This window comes from Perissodus microlepis, chromosome 5 (assembly GCF_051167445.1).
Source record: "Perissodus microlepis isolate ML-2025 ecotype Zambia chromosome 5, ASM5116744v1, whole genome shotgun sequence".
Classification (NCBI taxonomy): Eukaryota; Metazoa; Chordata; class Actinopteri; order Cichliformes; family Cichlidae; genus Perissodus; species Perissodus microlepis.
Window position 1 is genome coordinate 19,454,880 of NC_140465.1, and position 19,824 is coordinate 19,474,703.

General features: G+C 39.3%; 3 protein-coding genes across 12 annotated transcripts in view; 2 read left to right on the forward strand and 1 right to left on the reverse strand.

Moving 5' to 3' along the window:
* The first annotated feature begins 1,813 nt into the window (after positions 1 to 1,813).
* LOC146387177 (uncharacterized) lies at positions 1,814 to 7,618 on the forward strand. The gene is made up of 15 exons (XM_084928582.1): positions 1,814 to 1,965; positions 2,408 to 2,567; positions 2,850 to 3,084; positions 3,661 to 3,764; positions 3,858 to 3,963; positions 4,051 to 4,092; positions 4,207 to 4,325; positions 4,869 to 4,925; positions 5,031 to 5,091; positions 5,183 to 5,406; positions 6,395 to 6,448; positions 6,532 to 6,586; positions 6,667 to 6,768; positions 6,922 to 6,960; positions 7,047 to 7,618. The coding sequence occupies exons 2-15, from the start codon at positions 2,460 to 2,462 to the stop codon at positions 7,616 to 7,618; spliced, it is 1,878 nt and encodes a 625-aa protein (XP_084784708.1). The 5' UTR covers positions 1,814 to 1,965; positions 2,408 to 2,459.
* A 726-nt stretch (positions 7,619 to 8,344) lies between these two features.
* creld1a (CRELD disulfide isomerase 1a) lies at positions 8,345 to 12,774 on the forward strand. 4 transcript variants are annotated; one of them, XM_084928586.1, is made up of 6 exons: positions 8,345 to 8,435; positions 9,738 to 9,909; positions 10,010 to 10,093; positions 10,255 to 10,350; positions 10,900 to 11,040; positions 11,149 to 12,774. In XM_084928586.1, the coding sequence occupies exons 2-6, from the start codon at positions 9,738 to 9,740 to the stop codon at positions 11,367 to 11,369; spliced, it is 714 nt and encodes a 237-aa protein (XP_084784712.1). In that variant the 5' UTR covers positions 8,345 to 8,435; the 3' UTR covers positions 11,370 to 12,774. The 4 variants fall into 4 exon arrangements, with proteins under 4 accessions (XP_084784712.1, XP_084784711.1, XP_084784710.1 ...); XM_084928585.1 differs by lacking the exon at positions 8,345 to 8,435 and adding an exon at positions 8,687 to 8,776; XM_084928584.1 differs by lacking the exon at positions 8,345 to 8,435 and adding an exon at positions 8,829 to 8,939.
* Positions 12,775 to 12,901: 127 nt separating this feature from the next.
* erc2 (ELKS/RAB6-interacting/CAST family member 2) overlaps positions 12,902 to 19,824 on the reverse strand; it is a 50,435-nt gene continuing 43,512 nt past the window's right edge. For all 7 annotated transcript variants that reach the window (XM_084928581.1, XM_084928574.1, XM_084928577.1 and 4 more), the window contains 5 exons: positions 19,039 to 19,186; positions 17,618 to 18,244; positions 17,084 to 17,151; positions 16,790 to 16,962; positions 12,902 to 16,672 (listed from right to left, as the gene is read on the reverse strand). In XM_084928581.1, coding sequence (XP_084784707.1) covers positions 17,125 to 17,151; positions 17,618 to 18,244; positions 19,039 to 19,186 — 802 coding nt within the window. In that variant the 3' untranslated portion in view covers positions 12,902 to 16,672; positions 16,790 to 16,962; positions 17,084 to 17,124. The remainder of the gene's footprint in view (positions 16,673 to 16,789; positions 16,963 to 17,083; positions 17,152 to 17,617; positions 18,245 to 19,038; positions 19,187 to 19,824) is intronic.

The following is a 19,824-nucleotide window of genomic DNA, read 5'->3' on the forward strand; positions in this document are numbered from 1 at the left end:
TTTGTTATAAGCTAAGCTATAAAAGAACAATTTATATTAACTGTGAAATAAGTTAAATAACTCAAAGTAAAATGAGGAAAATGTCTTTCCTATGATGGAGTATTAGGCCACATTAAGAAGAAAAATATTATTTATCATTTTGAGAATAAAGTTGAAGTTTCAAGATTAAAGTTGTAATTCTATTTTGAGAAAAAGAAATCTGAATGTTACAGTTGTATCAAGCAAACTGTCATGGCTGCTTTACCCTCTGCAAAACGTCTTGTGTAGTTGGGTTAATGAGATCGTACTTCAGAATCAGTTTTAGTAAGAAGGAGGTTATTTCTTAGCACATAAACAGAGTGTGGAGAGGACTTTAAGGACATTAAAAAGATGGCATAGAAAGTCAGATGGAAAACTGTGGATGAAATTCCAAATGTATTCTCAAAATGATCAATAATATATATTACTAATATATTACTAATGCTCCTTCATACTTTTCTACCTGTTACCAACATTAACAGAAAAAAAGGTTTATATGAATGACTCGTATAAACTCATATTTAATGTCTTGAAAAATATATATATATATCAAGATTTGCAATAATGGTAATTACTCAGTAGAAAATGTGTGGTGCCACTTTACCTTCCAACATTACTCCTTTGCACAGAATTGACAGTAAAAAAGGTATTATTTATATACTTCTTACTGTCTTAGTGCTTTCTACCAAGCATCTTAGTCCTTTCAATGTAAAGAATGCAACAACACCAGCTTGTAGCTCTGCATGCACCTGTCTCTTCATGATACAAACCAAAGGTGAAAGTAATGTGAACACTTCTTACACTGCGCTAAAGTAACAAATACTTCACATTGGCAACCTGTTTAAATGCAATAATTTTGAAGCATTATGAATGAAAGCTAACTCCATGTTTAAGTGAAAAGAAATGAGATTAGCAAGGCTATCTGTTTTTTTAATGGTAATAGCAGAAACTGAAAAACATAAACACAGCACAAGTTTTAAAGTGTTCAAACTTGCATTGACAGGGACAAGCAGAGTTCAGTTACACGGGTAGTGATATGCCTCACTGTTCACTCACTCTTTATTAACTGGTTCTTAAACAAAGAGAAGATGTTATCTTAAACTGGAAGTTTCTGATTATTGCAGTGCATTGAAAAACAAATCGGACAAAAAATGAAATGGTAAATGCAGAAAGGCTTGAAAACTTCAGTGCCATTGTCTCACAGTGACAAAGCAAAAACACTGATATACGTTTTCTTTATTTTTTATTATTCTTTTTTTTCTTCTCAAGAGACAGACACGGTTTTGAGTTTAGTTAAGCATTATGTGGTCAAACCAGTTGAGCTGCTGTGCAAGGTGTGTGCCATTGTGTTCCTCCTTGAATAATTCTCACTCAACGGGCTGCATTAGAGTGGATGAAAGACATGCAAGTAGGTGTTAAACTTGTTTATCTAGGCACAGTTTACCAAAAACAGCAACACAAGGAATTTTTGACAAAGGCACAGAGAACACATTATCAAGTGCTGTCCAAAAAAACAGAACAAAAAACCCAAATAGGAACTGTTAACTGTTAAAGTACCACTCTGTGTACTGTTTAGGAATACTTTAGTCTTATAAAGGTTGAACCTTGTTCTGATTTAAAAAAACAACAACAAAAAAACCCAGAAAAAAACCTCCTTGTGGACTTTGAACTTTGTCGTTTGTGTTGGTTACACTGTAATCAAGAATTCGGAGCAGGAAGTTTTAGGATTATGCGCACTGCTGAGTCTCGGTTGCAGACAGGAACAGAAAGAAAGAGAGGCAGGGAGAGAGAGGGAGGGACTTGTCTTGATTCAGTACAATGACGTGCGGTGTGGTGCAATTTTCACATGACTCAAGCACTTGTGGGCTACTTTGGTAAGGTGTGGAGCTGAATACCCAGTGGAAATGCACACTTTGGAGTGGATTACAACACGAGGTTTTAAAGAAAGTAAGACTATTTCTCTATTAGATTACTAATTTTGCTGTAGTTTTATGTCATTATACTCCAGTCTTATCTAATGTCATACTACAGTGTTCTTATTTACTGTTTGAATGTGTTTTAAGGAAGGACTATTGAGTTAACAGCAAACACTGTAATGGATTTGTTAACAACACAAAGATTGCCAATGCCAGTCAAGTTGCTAGATCTAAATTGTATTGATTAAGTTATTCTGTTAAACAAAATAACTTATTTTTATCTCTTTTTGACTAGGCCATAAACAAATGTGAAACACATATTCATATATGTGGGTTTATAGTTTATCTCAGTGCCTCACTCCCTTCCTTGTACAAACAGAGTTTCTTTGTGTATAACTTCCAATCTCTAACCCAGCTGATGATCAGGAAGCAGCCAAATTACTCGCTTAACAAGGTTTGAATGTTGCCCTCAGAGAAATATGCGTAGAAGAATGCTGTAGGACTGCTGCAGATACCTAAAGAAGAATGTTGGCTCTTGGATGGTCCTTCTGGTGTATTTTACTGAGTCTACACATGCCACTTCATGGCTTGGAGATTTTTGAACATGACAGCCACGAAGTCATTTGCTCACAGGTACTATAATTTACAGTGCTTAAATACACCGACAATGGCATGCCCTGTACATAAAACACAGTTTTCATTGATAGTTTATTATATTGTCCCTGAACATTTTCATTTCCTGTTTCACCAATCAAGTTATCTGTTCTTAAACATTTAATTAAAAGCAGACAAAAGGTTATATGATCAGAGTGTTTTATGTTTTATAACATAGTCATCAGAACTGCAAATATTGCCACCCAGGCTCATTCAGTAACAAGTCAAATGTTTTTCCTCCAATTTTTTTTCTCCTTAAAGGGTCTCTCTAAATGCAAGATGAAAGATGAGATGCCTGTTAATCCCAGCAAAAACACTGTGGATGTTCAGACACTAAAACCAGATTTTAAGCTCTGCTGTACGAACAAGACAGCATGTGCATTATGTTTGGTGATAGACATAGAGTTTAACATGGATCCAGATGAAGACACGGAGGATCAAGGCTCCTCTGGCTCAGAAATGGAAGAATACAGAGAAGACAAGATCACTTCACAAGGTATTTGAAATCCACTTATCAGTTCAAACATCAGCCTTGTATTAGTACAAAAGGAAACTGTAACGTGCCTTTTTATGTGATGCAATTTTTAAACTTTTGTCTTGGTTGAAGGAAAGCCACTACAGTGAGCAATGACTCTTATTTACTTGAAAGTAAGAGTTACTTGCTGCGATATACAAGCAGATGTGTTTTGGAAGCCATCCAAGTGAGATGTAGAATGTTCTGGCATGTTGGGAATCATCACTGGAACAATGAATGAGCAAACATGGAGTTTATTTGTGAAATGGTTCGTGCGAAATGAACACGTGTTTTGCTAACAAAACAACAATTTAGCTCACAATAAAAATCAGTTACATCTGATTTGCTTTTTCATAAGTCAATCTGAAGAAGCAGAGGTTTGTTGCAACGCTGTCATAGATAACAGTGGCACAAGTGAAAACCACTAGTTTCAGTTACTAATGGTTAGTAATACAATATAAGTCAAGCGTCTTGACAGATAAAACTACTGGCTTATTGTGGAAATGAAGTTTCAATTCTTTCTTATCCACACCTTCGTTTGTTTCTGTGTTACCACAGGGTCATTGACAGTATGTTATTGCACAGAAGCGTCCATGCCAAAGTGCAAGAAGGTGGTGTTTACAGTGAATAATGAAGCTCTTACTCAACAAAACCAGCTAAAGGTATTGTAAACCCCATGTACTTTGCACTGCCATTACTGCCCCACTTCCAGCATACTTGTCTCGTTAACGCTGATCTGTATGTGACTTCTACAGATCTCAGTGGTGATTACTCAGTCAGATGGCTTTCCCTTTGAAATCTCCCTGATTGTCCGTAGCTCAAGTATAACTGAAAGGGTTGCTGCTCCTTCTTTTAATGAAGGTGTGTATTTTTAATTACGCTTGAACTATAAAGCTACAGCTTATTACGCATCTGGCAACAGTGACATATATACCTGTTTGTTCTCAGTGTGCTCCCAGGAACTGCAGGAAGCTTTACTAGAGTGTCAAGGTAAAACACACAATCAAACAATGTCCCTGTGCATTAAAGCAAAAAACAACAAAAAGAGAGAGAGAGAGAGAGAAAAAACATACCTAATAACTGATACTGATTTCCTCTTTTCAGTGCCCAAATTCACATTTGCAGTAAACTCAAAGATGAATCAAGTGGAGCTGCAGCTTGAAGACGGGAATAAGATCCCCCCCTCGATGTGCATCCAGTACGAGCAGAAAGGAAGGTGTCAGGTTAGTGATATCAGTGCCTTAATTTCATGACATTTATAGTTTGTCATTTATATTCTGTACAAAGGTTGGAAAGGGTTTGACTTTTTTTTTTTTAGTAAAAGAAGCAAAAACACCATTCCAAGTAAAACTGTAGCATTAAAATTTCACTTTATTTCAAATTATTAGAAAGCATCAGAGGAGAAGTTACTCATCATGTGGAGTTTTTCATGATGTTATATAAACACGAATAAGTATACAATCATAATATTCGATGGCTGGTGTAGGTGAAGCTAATTTTATTACTTTTAGTGTGTGTGAAGAAGGTATTTAGTTTAAGGAATAATTCAAGAATTTGAGGAGGAAATGCTTTCACTGCTTTATTAAATGCACTGCAAATAATAATAAGTAATCATTAACACTGCAAAGTAACTACCTGATAAACATAACCTGATAAATGTAATGAATATTGTCTTCCTCTGCCCACAAAAGTAGCTGGGCAATTAGGCAAATTGTACTAAAGTTGTACTACTCTTCGCTGAAGCCATTTTAAATGTTACTCTGCAGAGCACGAACAGGATGACCATACCACTGTACTCCGTAACCCGCTGCATGTGTCTCCAGGTATCATCAGCTCTTTTACATGATTTCTCCTGGCTAATATCAGCAGTCTTGTGTCCCATACAGACTTATATGACTATCATATTCACATATTCACATGTCCTATAGCTGTGGTACGAGGATGGACAAAGGTCTACACGGTCACTACAATGCCCCTTCAATAAATCTGGTGAGAAAATTTGAGCAATGTGTATTTATTTAATTGGGATGATTACCTCCTTGAAATGTAGACATCATAACTCACTATGTGTCTCCCCTAGATTCTCTAAATGAATCACAAAAGAACATATGGGAAAATATCACCGTGTCAAAGCCCCATGTACAAATGACCAGCTTTGGAGAAATGTTATCCTGGAACGTGTCTGCACCTTGCAGGCTGGATGGTAAAGTGTGGCTGCTTAAGAAACACAGTCGAAGCAGGAGTGCCTTCAGCCAACAGCTGGAAAATGGCACTGCATGGAAACAAAACATCAAGGGACTCTGGGTAAGAAGTGATACAGCCTAGTGAGGCATGCACTCCTCTTTTTCAGCCTCTTCACTATTACTATCTATCTATCTATCTATCTATCTATCTATCTATCTATCTATCTATCTATCTATCTATCTATCTATCTGTTTTCAAGACCACCTGAAAATGGTAAAAAAAAAATATCATATTTTACATGGTTGGATCTTAACAAGGTTCCATGTAGAGCTTCAACATCCAACAAGAAGAAAGACAAAACATTTTTTGGAGCACGCAATTTATTGAAAACAGTGCTGAAACAACTCAGACAATTATGGCGCCCCTTCCACTGTGGCGTGTAGAAAACATCTCAGGTGGGATCTGCTTGTCATGCCAGTAACGTTGGAATCAAGGTTACATTTTTTCTCATCAGAGAATAAAACTTTCTTCCACCTTTCAATGTCCCATGTTTGGTCCAAACGGTCAGGTATATGGATTTCAAGAGACTCTTTTTGCGACCCTGCTTATGCAGTTCAACAACCTGACGACACTCAAAAAGGGAACATTTTTTTGCTTTTGCCTTCAGAACATCGTGACAGTGTGACTACCTGACAGAATTTGACAATGAATCAATTTTTTTTTGACAGATTTGGCCTTTTGATCAGCTGTAAAACAGCCTGTTTCAGTTTCAGCGTTGTTTTCAAAAAACTACACGCTCAAAAATGTTTTGTCTCACTCCCATTTCTTCTTGTTGCATATTGAAGCGCTACTTGGAACCTTGTTAAGATCCAATCATGCAAAATATGATTTTTTTTGCCATTTTTGCAAGTGGTCTTAAACTTTTGATCGGGATTGTATGCACTATATCAGTTTATTCCAGTTCTTAATTGAAAATAAAGGACATTTGCAATGAGTGAAGTATCAATATTAGTATCAATGTATCTGTATTAGACAAAAATAAAATAAAACAGTGTCTAGCTGAACACCCTATTTTATAAACTAATAGGATTTGCAATTGTTTCATCAGGTGAACACATTTGTGTTTGAAAATGTACCCCTCCGGCCCTTGCCGTGTTTGATGGTAAAGTATTCCAAAATGTATAGACTTAGTCATACCTGATTCCTGCACAGAAGTAACTCCTTTGTTTTTATTTGTTTGTGCAGATGAGAGTAAAGGGAATGGAACATGACCTAGGTCCATTTTGTTTTGATGACAATGGTAGGTACATGTCATATTTTAAAAATTGTAAAAGAATAGCATTCTTCTATTTTCTGAAAAGGGATTTTATTTTTTCCTAGTTGCAGCTGGCAGGTGGCGCTGGAGTCTCCTAGCCACTGCTGTTATGCTGCTGGCTTTCATTACTGTGCTGTTGTTATGGTCCTTTCATAAATCTATCAAGGGTAAGTTTGAAAATTTCCTTTTCTTTTTCGAGTTATTAGTCTAACAATAACATCGCGTATTCACGGTGCAGCGAATCAGTTGTTTGTGAAGAGATAAATATCCATGTAGTGATAAATCCAGTGATTTAAATTTACCTGTTCTTACTTTTATAGGATGGGTGTGGAGCTGGCAACACGGTGGGATAGTAAAAAGTGAGTTTTTTTTTCTCTACTTTCACTAAAACACACATATACACCCACAACAATACAATTCTGACATTACTTACTTTTCTCTAAAGTTGGTAAGATGCGTCATGTTGTCCTGCTGAGCCCCCCAGACGTGGATGATGACACTTCTAAGTTGGTGTGTCAGATCGGGTCCAACCTCAGCGACAAGGGCTTCAGTGTGTCTGTCGACCAGTGGAGCAGGAGGGAGCAGTGTAATTGGGGGCCTCTGCCATGGCTGCATTCACAGCTGCTGGAGCTTAACAGCCTGGGTGGCCGAGTTCTGCTGGTTCTGACACGTAGAGCCTTGGAGAGAACCGAAGAATGGATGCACTGGAACAAAGATATTATCAACAAAAGCATGGGGAACAAAGAAAATGATCTACCAAAGCTGTGGTCACCGTATTCTGATTTGTTCACAGCCTCCCTGTCCCTCATTCAAGCTGACAAGCTCCTTGATAGAGCTGGTAAACGTTTCGTTCTGGTGAAATTTGATTCCCACCCAAGAGAGACTCACACCAGAGACAGGTATTTACCAGAGCTTCTTCAGGGGCTGCCACTGTTTAGTCTTCCCTCTCAGACTCAGTCTCTCCTAGCTGAGCTAACTGTGACAAAGACAGAAAGAGGATCATATGGAGGAAGGTGAGGTACTCCAATGGCTAAAAAGGGACCAAGACCAGCAAGAAGGCATCATCGTGTAAATCTTTTAAATCACCCAAATGTACTTTAATAAGATGTATTGCTTTTGTGTGTACATGAAGAATATGTTCATCAGAGTTGGCTGCCATGAAGATGATATGCTAATGAAGAATAAGACTCCCAACCCGACTCAGTGATAAGTGATACAAATACAGTCAACAAATTCCATACAGAGACCATAACCAATAATCTGTTGTTCTAAATCTCCACATACCTTCAAGCCTTTTTAAAAAAAAAAAAAAAAAAATCTGCGTAAGCAGAAGCAGCTGCTGTACCAGGACAGTGTATACAAACTGACAGTATAAACTAAGTCCTGACATGTCTTGAGATGATTATCTCTGTACACAAAGACAACGGCAAAAAAACCTGGATGATCTAAGATTCACTGTTCATTTTGGTCTTTTAGGGGGTTTTTTGAAAGTAAGAACGGTTATAATAATAATGGATTGGATTTATATAGCGCTTTTCAAGGCACCCGAAGCGCTTTACAACACTACTATTCATTCACTCTCGCATTCACACACTGCCCTGGGGCAGACTGACAGAAGCGAGGCTGCCATATCGCGCCATCGGCCCTCTGGCCAACACCAGTAGGCAAAGGTGTCTTGCCCAAGGACACAACGACCAGGACAGAGAGCCCGGGGATCGAACCAGCGACCTTCCGGTTACAGATGCGCTTCCCAACCCCCTGAGCCACGGTCGCCCCGTCTTATTGTCAAAGCTGCAAAACTGTAACTCCTACAGACTAAAAATAACCGTGCACGGTAAGCCTGTCCACACCTGTCTATAACTATATTTGCCTCTGTTTTTGTTTTTTTGTTTGGTTTAAAAGCTAAAACACATCGAGTTGTGATTGGTCTTTGGAAGGACAGCGGCTCTTATTGGGCCAGTGTAAGGACTTACTGAAGTACTTGTTATAAGTATTACCACATTCCGTAAGAGCGGTGTCTTGGGACGGATATGTGCTCCGCCCGCGCGGGAGGTGTGGGTTATCTCTGCAACCGAACACAATGTAGCCAACAGCCGGGTCATGTGTCAAGCGGATCTGTCTTGGATTCACTTCTTTTAAAGTTTTCTGCCCGTTTCACCCTATAGCAGCGCGAAGGTAACGAATACTCTTCATTTCAGAGTCAGTTTGTTGCTGGTCGTGTTGCCTGTTTTAGTGTCAGATTTTCTGTCGGCTGATATGTTTTTTTTTTTCAACGTGAAACATGAAGAACCAGAGACTGGCATCAAGGCTACTTTATATTTAGAAGCACGGTAACCGAGTACGTCCGGTTTCTTTTGGTTTTGTTTGTTTGTTTGTTTATGTTAATGTTCGTTTTTATATTGAACCAAACAGTGGTGGAACAAATAAATTAACTAAGAATAGTTTAGAAGTTAATATCCTTTATATGGAAAATCCTAATTAGGGTGTGTTAAGCAATGTATTCTGTTACCCCAGCCAGTACTGGAGGTTTTCATTTTTAGACTTTTCGGGAAGTAAAACAAAATTTATTAGCTTTATAGCAACTTAATAATTTCTGCTCAAGTGTGGTGCATACTTTGCTACAGCTGCAGATAATATTGAGTACAATGTAAACAATGTAACCACTCTACTGGGCAAACTAGGTGATGACATCATTTCTAAATTACCACAAGCCTCTTTTTTCGGCATTTAGTTCAATAAAAAAAAAAAAAATCAATCAATAAATAAAAAACAGAACATATAAGACAACAAATACCTTTGATATGATATATCTGTGATGTTCCAGTAACTGTTGATAATAGCAGTTAATTGATATATCATTCAGAACTGTAGTAGTATTTTTGTGTATTTTTAAGCAACCTTTGTTTATATGTAAAACTTTAATATATAAAACCTGTGTCAAAACAAAACAAAAACGTTTGTGTTATGTGTGAAATATTGTGAAGCAGTGTTGGAGACCATTAAATATAATTGTGGAAAATAACTGATATTGTCATGAAGTAAACAGATAAATCTCACTTTATCTCTACTAACACAAGCACCATTTCGTAAAGACATGGTATTTTGGAGCAAATTCATAGTTTCATCTTCTGGCCAGATGGGCATGAAGAGTCTCCACAGAAACCTGCTTCAGGGTGTTTGTCTATGGAGTCTGCTGGCTGTTCAGGTGAGCAGTTGTCCAGATAGCTGCAGTTTGTGTTCAGGGCCAGAAAATGACCAGTGTGAGGAATGCAGAGATGGATGGACACTCCATAATAAGATCTGTGTAGGTACTGTATACAGAGCTTCTTTCTGGAGTCAAGACATTATCACTTATATATTTAATTTTTTTAAAAAGGTGTTTTTACATTTTTAAATGTTGTGTTTTAGACATCGATGAGTGTGGCACACAGCTGGGTAACTGTCCTCCAAACAGTTACTGCTTTAATACAGAAGGATCCTTTGAGTGCAGAGGTCAGTGCCTTACAGTTGGTGTTAAAGAAACTATGTTGGATACTCATGCAGAAAATTGAGAATTGGACCTATTGTTCACTTGTTTGCTTATTATTTGCAGCAGCTTAAGAATGCAATGCAGGCAGTGGATTAAAAAAAGGAAATGACCCCTCTTTTCTCAGGCTGCGACGTGGCCTGTGTGGGCTGCATGGGTAGCGGACCAGCACGCTGCAGGAAATGTGCTTCTGGGTACAGACTGACAGGGTCCAAGTGTTTGGGTAAATACAAGAGAATAGTTTGTGCATGATATATGCATGAGTTCCAAAAATGCTGGAACACTGTAAAACTGGCCTGTGCCATATTGTGTTGTAATAAAATACCTGGTATGATTCTTTCTCACAATATAAAAGTGTTTTTGCAATATTGTTGCCTTAAAAATAGCACAAAATGCACAAAAATGAGACAGGCTCAGGCATGTTTGAAGAAAGAGCTTGTATGTCAGCCTCCAGTGAAAAGAGTACACTGAAAAAATATGCAAGAAAATTGTTCCCATTAGAGGTCAAAACAACAAAACTTGGGGCAAAAACACCATTGAGTGCAACCAGGCTATGAAGGAGGAGATACTAGTAGATGATTAAATGTGAACCAAAAGCAAACAAATGACTCAATAAAGCATCGCTAGTTATATGTGCTAGTTTCACTCTATATGACAGACAGAGCAAAAAGTAGGTGAAAAATAATGATGCAGGTACATGGTGGAAAAGTAGAGCTCCAAAGCTCTAGCTGCTTAAAAAGTCTGACCATTCTGTTGCTATTGTTTTGCTCAGATATAGATGAATGCAGTGACCGTGTGCTTGCCTGCCATGGTCTCGATGAGATTTGTACCAACACAGAAGGATCTTTCCGTTGTGACTGCGCTGAAGGATTCATCCGCATGGACAGTGTTTGTGTGAAAAAGCAGTTGCCTCGTGAGTGCCACCTAATGTTAACCATGGACACTTACAAATACATGAACAGAAAATTTGCTCAAAGGAAACCAAACTGAATTCTTCTTTTCTCCCACCCTTCTCCTGCAGATTTTGAGGAGAAAGGTCTATTTGAGGATATCCAGGATGATGAGGTGGAGATACTGAAGCAGATGTTTTTTGGGGTGGTCCTTTGTGCTTTGGCAACACTTGCAGCAAAGGGAGATTTGGTCTACACATCTGTGTTTATGGGAGCATTGGCAGCCATGGCGGGTTACTGGCTTTCTGATCGAGGCGACCGATTGTTAGACAGCTTTGTAAAGGGACGTTAGAGTTGCAGACTTTTGCAAAGAGAACTTTACAGGAAATGGACAAACCAATGTGCTACTGCATAGAGTGGCCATGGAGTTTTGCATTATTTTGTATTGTGTGGAATATAATATGTGCTTTTAAAAATTTCTTGTTTGTTAAAGTGTATAAACTATTACTTTAAGTTTATGCTGCTTATAACATTTTTTGATTCAGGAGGGTGACATTTAGTGTGCCTTATCTTCTGCAAGTCTGCAGATTTTTCTCAGACTCATGGATTTAAATTGTTTTTCCATAAGTCAGTGTGTGATATCATGGTCCTTATGGAGTACGGAAAAGAAAATACATTTGTGCAGTGAGATTACAAAAGGTTGATTCAGTTAAGCAGCTAAAGAGTTGAAGTGCATTTGGTGGTATCTAACATCGTCTTATTTCGTAGAATAATATTACAGATGTCTTGAATTCTACGTGCACATTGCAGTTTTAGTGAGTTTGATTACGGAGACTCAAGTAAAACCTGTTAAATCTTTAAAAGTATTGGCACAGGCACCCAGGAAAAACTGACTTTCAGGGTCTCAAGTATCTTTCTCACAAGGACATTAATGAAGCTGCAGACATCTAAATACCACGATGAATGTTGTCTCACTTTACACAAGTAAGAGCCAAAGAATCCAAACTAAAGACCTAAACAAAGGGGGGAGAAGGTATCTTAGCAGAAGGCTTAGGAAGAAAGTCATGTGTTTAGATTTTTATCTATATTAAACAAACACATTAATGTTGTGCTCCTGCAGCAGTCCAAGGTAATGACCATGGCCAGTTTTCCATATAAAATGCTGCTGTTATTTGTATGTACTGCATTAGAAATGAGCAACGATTGGGTTTTTTTTTCTCTGTATTTGGAGCAGCCAAAATACAATGAGAGGATGCTTTCACCACCCTTTTTTTTTTTAGGTACACCTGTTCAGCTGCCGTTTATGCAAATATATAGTTGGCTAATGATTTAAGTGACTTTGACTATGTCAAAGTTGTTGTTGCCAGACAGCCTGGTCTCAGTATATCTGAAACTGGTGATCTATTTAAAATTTTCCAACATAACCATTTTTATAGTTTACAGACGATGGTCCAAGGCATGTGGACCCCAGCTCAGCAGCCAGACCCTGAACTTTAACATGTAGCAAAAGCAGCGATGAGCAGTTAGGCTGCTGCCTCCATTTCTACCTGTTCATGTTTCTGAAGTCAAAGTCTCTCTGTGCTGGTTTTCATCTTTGCTTTTTGCTGTCAGAACAAACTAAAGGAAAGATTATGTGTCCTCATTAGGATCCTGATTTGTGTTGGTGTATGGAAATTTGTAGTAAAGCTGTTATGTTCAATGCTTTCCATGTGCACATTTTTCAAGGTATAAATGCTCAAATAAATACTTTACATACAGTTATTCTGAATCAGTCATCTTCAGTGAGCATTAAATCAGGTTTTAACTTAAAGAAGGTAGACAAAGTTTATGTATAAAGTAGCAACTGTTTAAGTGATTTTAGTTGAAAAATCACAAACGCAGACAGAAAGAAAGTCACCTTTATTTGATGGATATAAACAAGCTGGCCAACACTCAATAGTAATATTCTGATACAGCACATACAATAGCAAACTGGGGCACTGAGGACAGCCTCCTATAGTTTTTATAAAACAAAACATTACAGAGTATCCATGCTTTTTTTTCCCCCCAAACTTACTCAATCTTACTTTTTTTTTCATTTAGGGACTTTCTCTTTATAAAGTTGTTGTTGTTTTTGTTTAGTTTTTTTTTAAATAGTTTTATCTTGTGCATTCACACAACAACATACACGCACTCATAAACAAATAAATTGCAGTTATGCACGCACACATCCCTCTTTTCTGAATGCATTTACACCAGCAACTCCAAGAACATGCTGCACTCTCACAGAACTGCACAGGCTGTCTACTAAGTGGACACAGTAAGTGAGACACACATCACTCTCAAACACAACATCACACCGTCACAATGCACGATGCAGATGCAATTAATGTATGAGGAATGATGCTTTATGGGAGATTAGCTCACGTTCACACGAATAATCATTCAGCATGCTGGACATACATTTAGTTTGCTCCTTGGTTTTTACTGTACACCTCAAAACATTTACCTATACAAATAGTACAGTCTCAAACTGGTATGTTCAGTGCACCGAAAAAATAGAAAAAATAAAGCTAACTTAAATACAAAAAAATTAATAATAAAAAAGTAAACATAATATTTGTTCCGTTAAACAAAAGCGTTTCTGGCATTGGTCACAGTGATTTGTTTAATCCAAAGTTTTCAGTGATATGCAGTAAAACAAAAACAACCTGTTTACAAGAATACAGTGAAAATGTATGGTAGGCTTTTTTTTTTCTTTTTTCTGAAGGCTTTTGAAAATTACCGCTGACTTTTCAAGTCTTTCTACACAGCTGTTTCTAGGCACCGATGAAGCCTTGCCTTCTCAAATCTGCCACACGCAATGTCAGATTACTCTTGCGTCTAAGCTCAGGAAACCAGTCCCAGCCTCTAAGCCTTGGTGTCTCCGAAACCTTTTTTTGACACAACAGTAGAGAAATCGCTCTGCATAGAGAACAGGAGATTATCCTTACATCATCACTTTCAGTTGGCACATTATGTAAAAATCGACATGCATGGGCACAATTGAAATGTCGTCTACCATGTAAATCATATGTTACTATTTCATGGTAGGAGAACTCCCTACTTCAAGTATTCAGTAGATAAGGACCTGAAAATAGAGGATTCATACTTCATCCCCCTCTCGGTGTAGTGAGAGGATTGTTGCTCCTCTGTCTGTTTGCATTGTCTTCCCTTTTGTTTTTTTTAAACATCCAAGTCAGGATTTATCTTAACATTTGTAAACACAAACAGCAAAGTTTCACACGGTCTGTTGGTTCTTGGTCAGTGGATCAGAGCCGTAACGGTGGGAAGCAGACACATAAAAGATGATGCACAGATCACCTTGGAGTGATGAGTGAATGGAAAGACATTTATATACAACAACCAACACTTGGCCATAAAAGGGAGACACACAGGCACCATGAGGGTTAGAGAGAGGAACTGGGGATTGTAACAGTCTACTTCATTTTTCCACTATACTGTAACAATTTGTGTGCGCGTGTGTTTTTTTTTCTACTTGGTTAGCTGTCACAGTCACATACATCATCACTTCGGCTTACGAGACAACAACAACGACAAACACACGAAGGAAATGCATCCAGACAGAGTCACTCAAACCTCCGGTTGGGTGATAACTGTGATAGTCCTCTCACAAGTGCAAGCTTCTGACTGCTGAGTTCAGCAGACATAATCTCAATGCTACCTGTGTGAGCTGCAAAATTAAAAAAATAAATAAAGTCGCTGTTCAAAGTCGTCACCACAGGCAAAGTGGTCTTCAACTGAGTTGTTTTTCACATTAAGAAAGGAATGTAATAATGTCACCTTTTCTAAACTTCTAGATAGATTTGGATACACTTCTTTGTTTCCCATAAACTGTCATAAAGCTCTTAATTTTTTTCTATTTGGGCTGTCCTGTATTTTCAGACAGGGAATGTTAAATTTGCTGCTGAGGGGGGTTTTCATATACAGTACAAATCAGAGGAAAATCACACCGCTCAACGCTCTAAATAAGACATTTCTCAGACCTCCAGCCAGATAGAAAAATAACCATGAAGAAAAAAGAAACATATATATATTATATATATATATTTATATAGTATCTTGTCAGTTTGAAATGATTTTCTGACCACATATAGACACACTCTATAGATTTCTCTCTATATGTATAATATATGCATATCTATCATATGTGTACAGTTTTTACGAGGCACAGGCCACCTTGTTGAGAAGGAGAAAACAAGTCACTATGTTTGGGGAGGTCACACAGACTACTGCTGGAAGAGTACAAGGGAGAGGGGAGCAGGAGCATACTCTAGGTCAGACACTGGTGTGTCAGTGGCTCCAATAGACCTGCAGGATAAACATCTATTGGACACTGCCTTCTCTTTATAGTCTAGAATGATGCTTATAGTAGCAGTATTTGCTGAGGGACCTAGCCTCTGTGTGTGGATCACAAACCCCATTTGTCAAATCATATGTACAAAGAACTCCTTTACAGTTGTTTATGAAGCCCATTGTGGGATCAAGTCCCTTTACTGTAAAAGGACTAAAAGATGCTCTTTACCAGGTCTTCTCACACCGTTTAGTTTGAGCACCAGCAGAAGCACCATTAGTAAAAATTCCTGCAACACAGAGGAGGTGCATAGGTGCATAGTCTCAGAAATAATCTAAATAATCTGATCAATATATTCTGACCACTCCCTTGGCTGCTGTGATTGGACAGTTAAATCATTTTGACTTGATTTAAGTAAGGATGGGAATGCATTCACTCTATGTTTACATCTGCATAGTTTATTTCTTTTTTTGACTACTTTTGATTAAAATGAGGTAAGATGAAGATAAAATCCAGTGCAGCCACAGCCTTAAGGCTAAAACTAGCCAGAGAACTGGAAGGCCCTGCTTGCACAGCCACAGAGACCTCTTGATGTTGCAGGCAAGGCTCAAGCCTGTCATCAGTCAGATCAAAGCTCTTCGTTTTACCAACAAGAAATGACAAAAGAAACCCTAAAACCACTTAATCTGGATTGTGTGGAACATGCTAGTAAAGGGACACCATGTCACGTTTAGAAATGCTGAAGAAACGCATGGCAGGTAAAAAGGTTTAAAAAAGAAAAAGAAAGGAAGAAGTCACTGCGTGCCACGGAGGGAAAATATAGCTCAGCAAAACAATCTGATGATTACAACACGCCGAAGGTCATGACAGCCAGGCAGAGGGGTCAGATGTCACCAGGTGAGTCAGGAGGGCAGTGACGATTGAAAAACCATGACAAGAGTCAGGCGGAGGAGCCAACCAGAGCCAGAGGAGTCAGTCAGGCAGATGAAACAGTCAGCAAGACAACCATGATCTTGAACCAGTCAAAGGAAGAAGGAGGAAGGAAGAAATACTGGGCTGACAGACGGTCATGAGATCTCTGCTGGGTGGATCAAGAGAGCGCCGTTGGCCTGAACTTGTGACAGACAGGTGAGTTGACCTCGGTTTAACCTGTGATACAGTGCTCCCGTGTTAATCACATGTCCAAGCAACAATTAGACACACACAGAACATCTCTTTCTCCATATCGTTCTCTCTCCTTCCATTTCAGTTGTGAATATCTAATGTTGTGTGAAGTGGAGTGCGTCTTGTCCTGTTCACACCAAGAAGAGCTCCCACATCACCTTAAACAGAACATGAAGGAGACAGTGGAAGTTTCAGTTTGGAAAGATTTTTCTTTTAGTGTAATTAATATAATGTTCACTACAGCATGTCTATGCGTGTCCAGATGGGTGAAATACCTGCTCAGCTGTCAGTCTCTATGCATGACCTGCACACCTGAGTTCCCCCTCCTCTTCCTGGGAAAAAAAGGTCCCGTTGCTGGGTACTGATTGAGTGGAGGTAATAAATATTTAGTTGGGTAGTGTTACAACATCATGGCATGGCTGTGCTCCTCCAGTAGTGACTGAATCATCTGAATGTGAGAAAAAAAAAATACAAAGTCTAAATCTGACAAACATGCTGAGATTTTTACAAAACACCACAGACTCCGCTGGCAAAGAAGTAAAATTAAGAAAGTCTTAAATATTTCTCACCCCTCAAAACAACATTAGAGCTTTGGTTGTCACAGGAAGGATTATGCCCAAATGCCCTCCTCGTCATCCTGTCGTTGGCAGCGTTATGCATGAGGAGAAGAAAGCAGCAGAAGCTGTTATGTTGCTTTTATTCAAAGCAGCATTGAGAACTGGAGGGACTGAAACTGTGTCTTATTTATTGAGACCAACATCTGGTGACTGGAGGATGTCAGCGGTTAATTCTTTGTTCGCTTACTGTCACAACTATTTCTCTACAACAGAATTTTAACATTGCATCTATTGTCCAACTACTGTGCTACTGTGTATTTGACAGTCTGTCAAAGCAAACTTCTAACCATCATGGCTGAGATTATCACAGATATCTGTGTCACATGCAAGTACGGTATGTAGCTTGTGGCATTTGTTGGTCACAGTTATTAGATTAACTGAGTTTTAGGCCATTTTTACTTTTCCATATCAAAAAGACGTCAGTGCTGACCTTTGAAACATGTTGTAAATAGTATTTAATAACAGAGATAACATGTGTGATCTTACCTGGTCTGGGGAAGGGCGATGACCAGCATGCGGGGGTCCTCGGGCTGGTCCCCCGCGATGGTGGGGCGACGGGTGACGTGGATGTTGGGCATGGTGAGGGTGTTGGGGATGCTGAGGGTGCTGGGGGTGCTGGGGGTGCTGAGGGTGTGGATGTTGGGGGTGTGGCCCCTGTTGTGGAGGTCCGTGTGGGTGCTGAGGGTGAGGGTGCTGCGGAGGCAGATGCCCATGTGGGTGCTGCTGAGGATGCTGGGGGTGCTGTTGGTGAGGGTGCTGGGGCTGTGGAGGGCGTGGGTGCTGTTGGTGCTGGGGAGGTGGCTGAGGGTGCTGAGGATGTTGCTGGTGAGGAGGGTGAGGGTACTGCATCTGTGGCTGCTGTGGGTGTGGGTGTTGCTGGGATGCCTGTGGGTGCTGTGGGTGTTGCAGGTGCTGTGGGTGCTGTGGGTGTTGCGGATGTTGCGGGTGCGGGGCGTGTGGATATGGAGTCTGTTGAGGGTGGGGAGCGTGGGGATACTGGGGCTGGGGCTGAGGTGGAGCATGTGGGGGCTGAGACTGGGGGTGGTGAGGAGCATGTGGATGATATTGCTCGTCTTCATAGTTGTCGGCTATCAGCTTCATTCTGCTTTGTGTCTGTAGGAGGAGGGCAGAGGTCAGTGCATGACGCTCTGCAGTTGGCAGAAGTGAGGAGATTGCACACTTACAGTACATGGCAGCAACTTGTCAGTAACAAAGTAACTGTCGCTGTCCTAATTCATAACATAAAAATCAGGGTGTATTAAATAAGGCTTAAAACTACTGATTAAGATGAGCGACAAGTCTCACCTCCTACTGGCAGTTAGAAAGAATGTATAACTCTTAGACACATCTACAATGGCTTTAGGCCTAGAGGCTTCCTCCATTCTTTATATACCGTCTGTGGTTAAACTACAGTATGATTCCAGGTGACCATCCACTGTTCAAGGATCAGTTTATGTGCTTCCAAGGTGACATAAGACAAAAACTAGAGACAGAAAAGTGGCCAGATTGCCTCTGCCAGAATTTTACGTGTGTAAATCATACTAGAGCTGTACACTTTAAAATTTGAGTTAGCTTAAAATAAAATTAAAAATTAAAAAAACGGAATATTTGAGACTGCTGCAAAACTGAAGTCTTGGAGGCACAGACTTCTTATTCAACTCTGATGTTTACGGCCACAAATTATTTGCAAATTGAGATGATAATGACATCACTTCATTTTAATACTAGTCTGGAATTAACAAAGACTTAAGAAATAAAAGCAGAAAAATGACTCTGAACTTGCAAAGTGGTCATGCAGTGATAACCTTGTAGAAAATTGTTTAGCTGACTTGTACAGCTACATTTTTTATTTTGGCAACAAGCATCGGCAGAGAGAAATTTCCTTGGAAGTATGCTGCAGTACTAACATGTTGTTTGAGCTGGTGCATCAGTTTGTCCCGCTCCCTCTTGAGGGCTAGCACCTCCTCCTGGGTCTTCTTTTTATTCGAGGCAGACAGTTCCAGCAGTGCAATATTAGCATCTTTCTCACTAATTGCTGCCAGCAGAGCTTGTTGTCTGAAAGAAAAACAACATAAAACACTACAGTAGTATCTCCAGAAAGATTTAGCTATCAGATAGAAGGCCTCACATTTGACTCTAGAATACTTTGATATACAGAGGTACTCATGATCGACTCAGTGATTACAAGGTGCCCAGACCCTGCGACTGAAAAACAAGCCAAAATCATCACCCCACCAACACTGTGCTTTAACAGGGTATGAGGTGTTTGTACTGATATGTTGTGTTTGGTTTTTGTCAAACTTTGTGCTAATTATTATTAGCAAACATCGCCACGTTGATCTCATTTGTCCAGGACAGTTTTTTCTTAAGATGCACTTTTACGATGTGTGCTGCCATGTTCTTTTTTTGAGAGAAGAAGCTTTCTTCTGGCTCTCCCATACAAGCCATACTGTCATGAACTTCAACATTTAACAAGCTAACCAAGGCCTGTAGAGTCTGAGATTTTGTGTTTTTTTCTGCAATTTCTCTGGACATTATCTGGCCTCAGGGTGAATGTGCAGCACATATTGACTTTTGGGTAGATTTAAGGAGCTTGGAAAGAAAAATGATTGGACTATTTTAAGTTTCTTGAAGAGGTTTCACTTCAGAGAAGCTTCTTCAGTTCTAAGACCAAATGGTGGAGAGCCCCAGGT

Coding starts and splice junctions, on each gene's coding strand:
- LOC146387177 (XM_084928582.1), top strand. CDS start 2,460: ATGTTGGCTCTTGGATGGTCCTTCTGGTGTATTTTACTGAGTCTACAC. Junction 5,092..5,182: donor ATGCCCCTTCAATAAATCTG/GTGAGAAAATTT, acceptor TGTCTCCCCTAG/ATTCTCTAAATGAATCACAA. Junction 6,587..6,666: donor ATTTTGTTTTGATGACAATG/GTAGGTACATGT, acceptor ATTTTTTCCTAG/TTGCAGCTGGCAGGTGGCGC.
- creld1a (XM_084928583.1), top strand. CDS start 9,696: ATGGTATTTTGGAGCAAATTCATAGTTTCATCTTCTGGCCAGATGGGC. Junction 10,094..10,254: donor AGGATCCTTTGAGTGCAGAG/GTCAGTGCCTTA, acceptor CTCTTTTCTCAG/GCTGCGACGTGGCCTGTGTG. Junction 10,351..10,899: donor GACAGGGTCCAAGTGTTTGG/GTAAATACAAGA, acceptor TGTTTTGCTCAG/ATATAGATGAATGCAGTGAC.